This window comes from Quercus lobata, chromosome 10 (assembly GCF_001633185.2).
Source record: "Quercus lobata isolate SW786 chromosome 10, ValleyOak3.0 Primary Assembly, whole genome shotgun sequence".
Classification (NCBI taxonomy): Eukaryota; Viridiplantae; Streptophyta; class Magnoliopsida; order Fagales; family Fagaceae; genus Quercus; species Quercus lobata.
Genome location: NC_044913.1, coordinates 1,916,332 through 1,918,170, shown reverse-complemented (window position 1 = coordinate 1,918,170; position 1,839 = coordinate 1,916,332). Strand labels below are relative to the sequence as shown.

General features: G+C 35.1%; 1 protein-coding gene across 1 annotated transcript; it reads right to left on the bottom strand.

Moving 5' to 3' along the window:
- Positions 1-433: 433 nt before the first annotated feature.
- Positions 434-1,116, bottom strand: LOC115963107 (auxin-responsive protein SAUR71-like). Its single transcript, XM_031081999.1, has one exon. It carries the CDS (start codon positions 1,069-1,071, stop codon positions 565-567), a length of 507 nt encoding a protein of 168 aa, XP_030937859.1. The 5' UTR covers positions 1,072-1,116; the 3' UTR covers positions 434-564.
- Between the last annotated feature and the right edge of the window lie 723 nt (positions 1,117-1,839).

The window sequence follows — 1,839 nt, the reverse complement described above, 5'->3', positions numbered from 1 at the left end:
CAACACTCAACTAAGATAACTGGTTTTAGGCATCTAGGTTAATTTGCAATCTTTTAGCTACCATTACATTACCATGTTACACACTCAAATCCATTGTGTACACAATGGATTTGACCTCCGCGGATTAACCCTTGTAGTACTAAAAGTTTTCTTTCTTAGCATATAATTGGGACACGACATCCTTACTACATGATTCTCTTCTTCTTGAATCAACCACCTACAACTATAACATATTTATTACCAAAACAGCACACAGTTTTCACTCCACACACACACAAAAAAAAAAAAAAAGTTTCTGGTTTAATCAAAATCCATTTTAAGGCAAATTGGATAGCTAGGCGGCTCAGCCAAGTGAGGTTGAGAACATGGGAGAATCAATTGGAGACAGCAAAATGAGTGGAGAAAAGAAAGCATATATAATATAACTAGTACAAATTTCTTGATATGTATTCTTTTTGTTCATTTCGTATAGCATTCCCTCTACCCATACTGATAAGTAGGATGATATATATGATACACATGCTAAAAAAGAAAGCTAGATCAACATGATCTTATAATAAATGGTCATGGTTGATTCATCTTAATCATCGAATTTGATGGACTAAGAAGACTATAGGCATCATGATCCTTGTTAATGCTAACAATGTTGGATCGACGAGCTGGACTAGGCAGAATTAAGGAATAACCTTTAGCAAAGCCGCAACCAGGACTAAAATCCTCGCTGCTGTCCATCTCTGCCAACACTTTGTAAAACAAATCAACATCGCAAGGGAGCACAAGAGGGCCTTCACTATTGTACCCATATTCCAATTCAGCATCCTCTAGCAGCATCGCGAACAAAGGATGATTAACAAGCTTGGTCTTGATCACAAATCGTTGTTTTTGAGGTCCAACATAGACTGTGAAACAACCTTCCGGAGCTACTTGACGATTCTTTTTGCGCTTTGTCAATGAACTGAAAGTGGTAGATGAAGATGAACAACATTTTTTGTTGCCAGCTACTAGTGATAGACATCGTTTCCATGCCTTGAAAATCAAGGGGTTCCTGCACTTAACTTTTATAATTTCCATTTCTAGTTCTACTATTGAAGAAGGACAAGAAAATATGGAATATGGAAGGAAAAGAGATTAATCTAGCTTGCTATATATATGCCAAATGGCAAGCTAAACTTAATTCTTCATCTATTTGTATAGCTCAAAATCCATATTGAATACTTACACGTATTTGATAATCTAAGTAAGAGAGATAGAGAGGTTTTGTAATGGAAACAGACTTTCTATTGAAGATGTGAATCCAAAACAAGAAGAAAAATAAAGATGGAACTATATGGAGATGCGTATAGAAGAGTAAAAGGTTTTGAAATGAGAGGCTGCATTAGTACATGTTATATATATATAGGCCCATACTCCATTTGCAGACTAATACTTTGGTATTTTGTCAACGCAATTGAACGCAGCAAGATTCTGAAAGGCCACTAGCAATCTTCAACGCCCATATGGTGGAAAAGAATATTATAATCTCTATGTATGCATATGCTCCACAAATAAATTGTTGGAATAAAAGGCAACTTAGAGAAACTTACTTGCAGATAATGGTCAAAGCAAGTAGAGACTAGGAGGTTATAAAGTAAGCCTTTATGGTAATGGCATGGATGCCACATTATAAGTGGGAGTAGGTTTAATGAACTTCTTGGAATTTTACTATTTCTGATATTTTACCTAAAACAGGTTTATCTTCTTAAAAAAAAAAAAAAAACTAAAGCAGGTTTAAAGAAAGTGGGAGAAAATGGGTAAATGCCCCTTTCAAAAAAAAAAAATCCAGCATTTTGTCCTTTTTTC

What these genes read in the sequence shown, in the direction of transcription:
- LOC115963107 (XM_031081999.1), bottom strand. Translation starts at nt 1,071, where the DNA reads ATGGAAATTATAAAAGTTAAGTGCAGGAACCCCTTGATTTTCAAGGCA.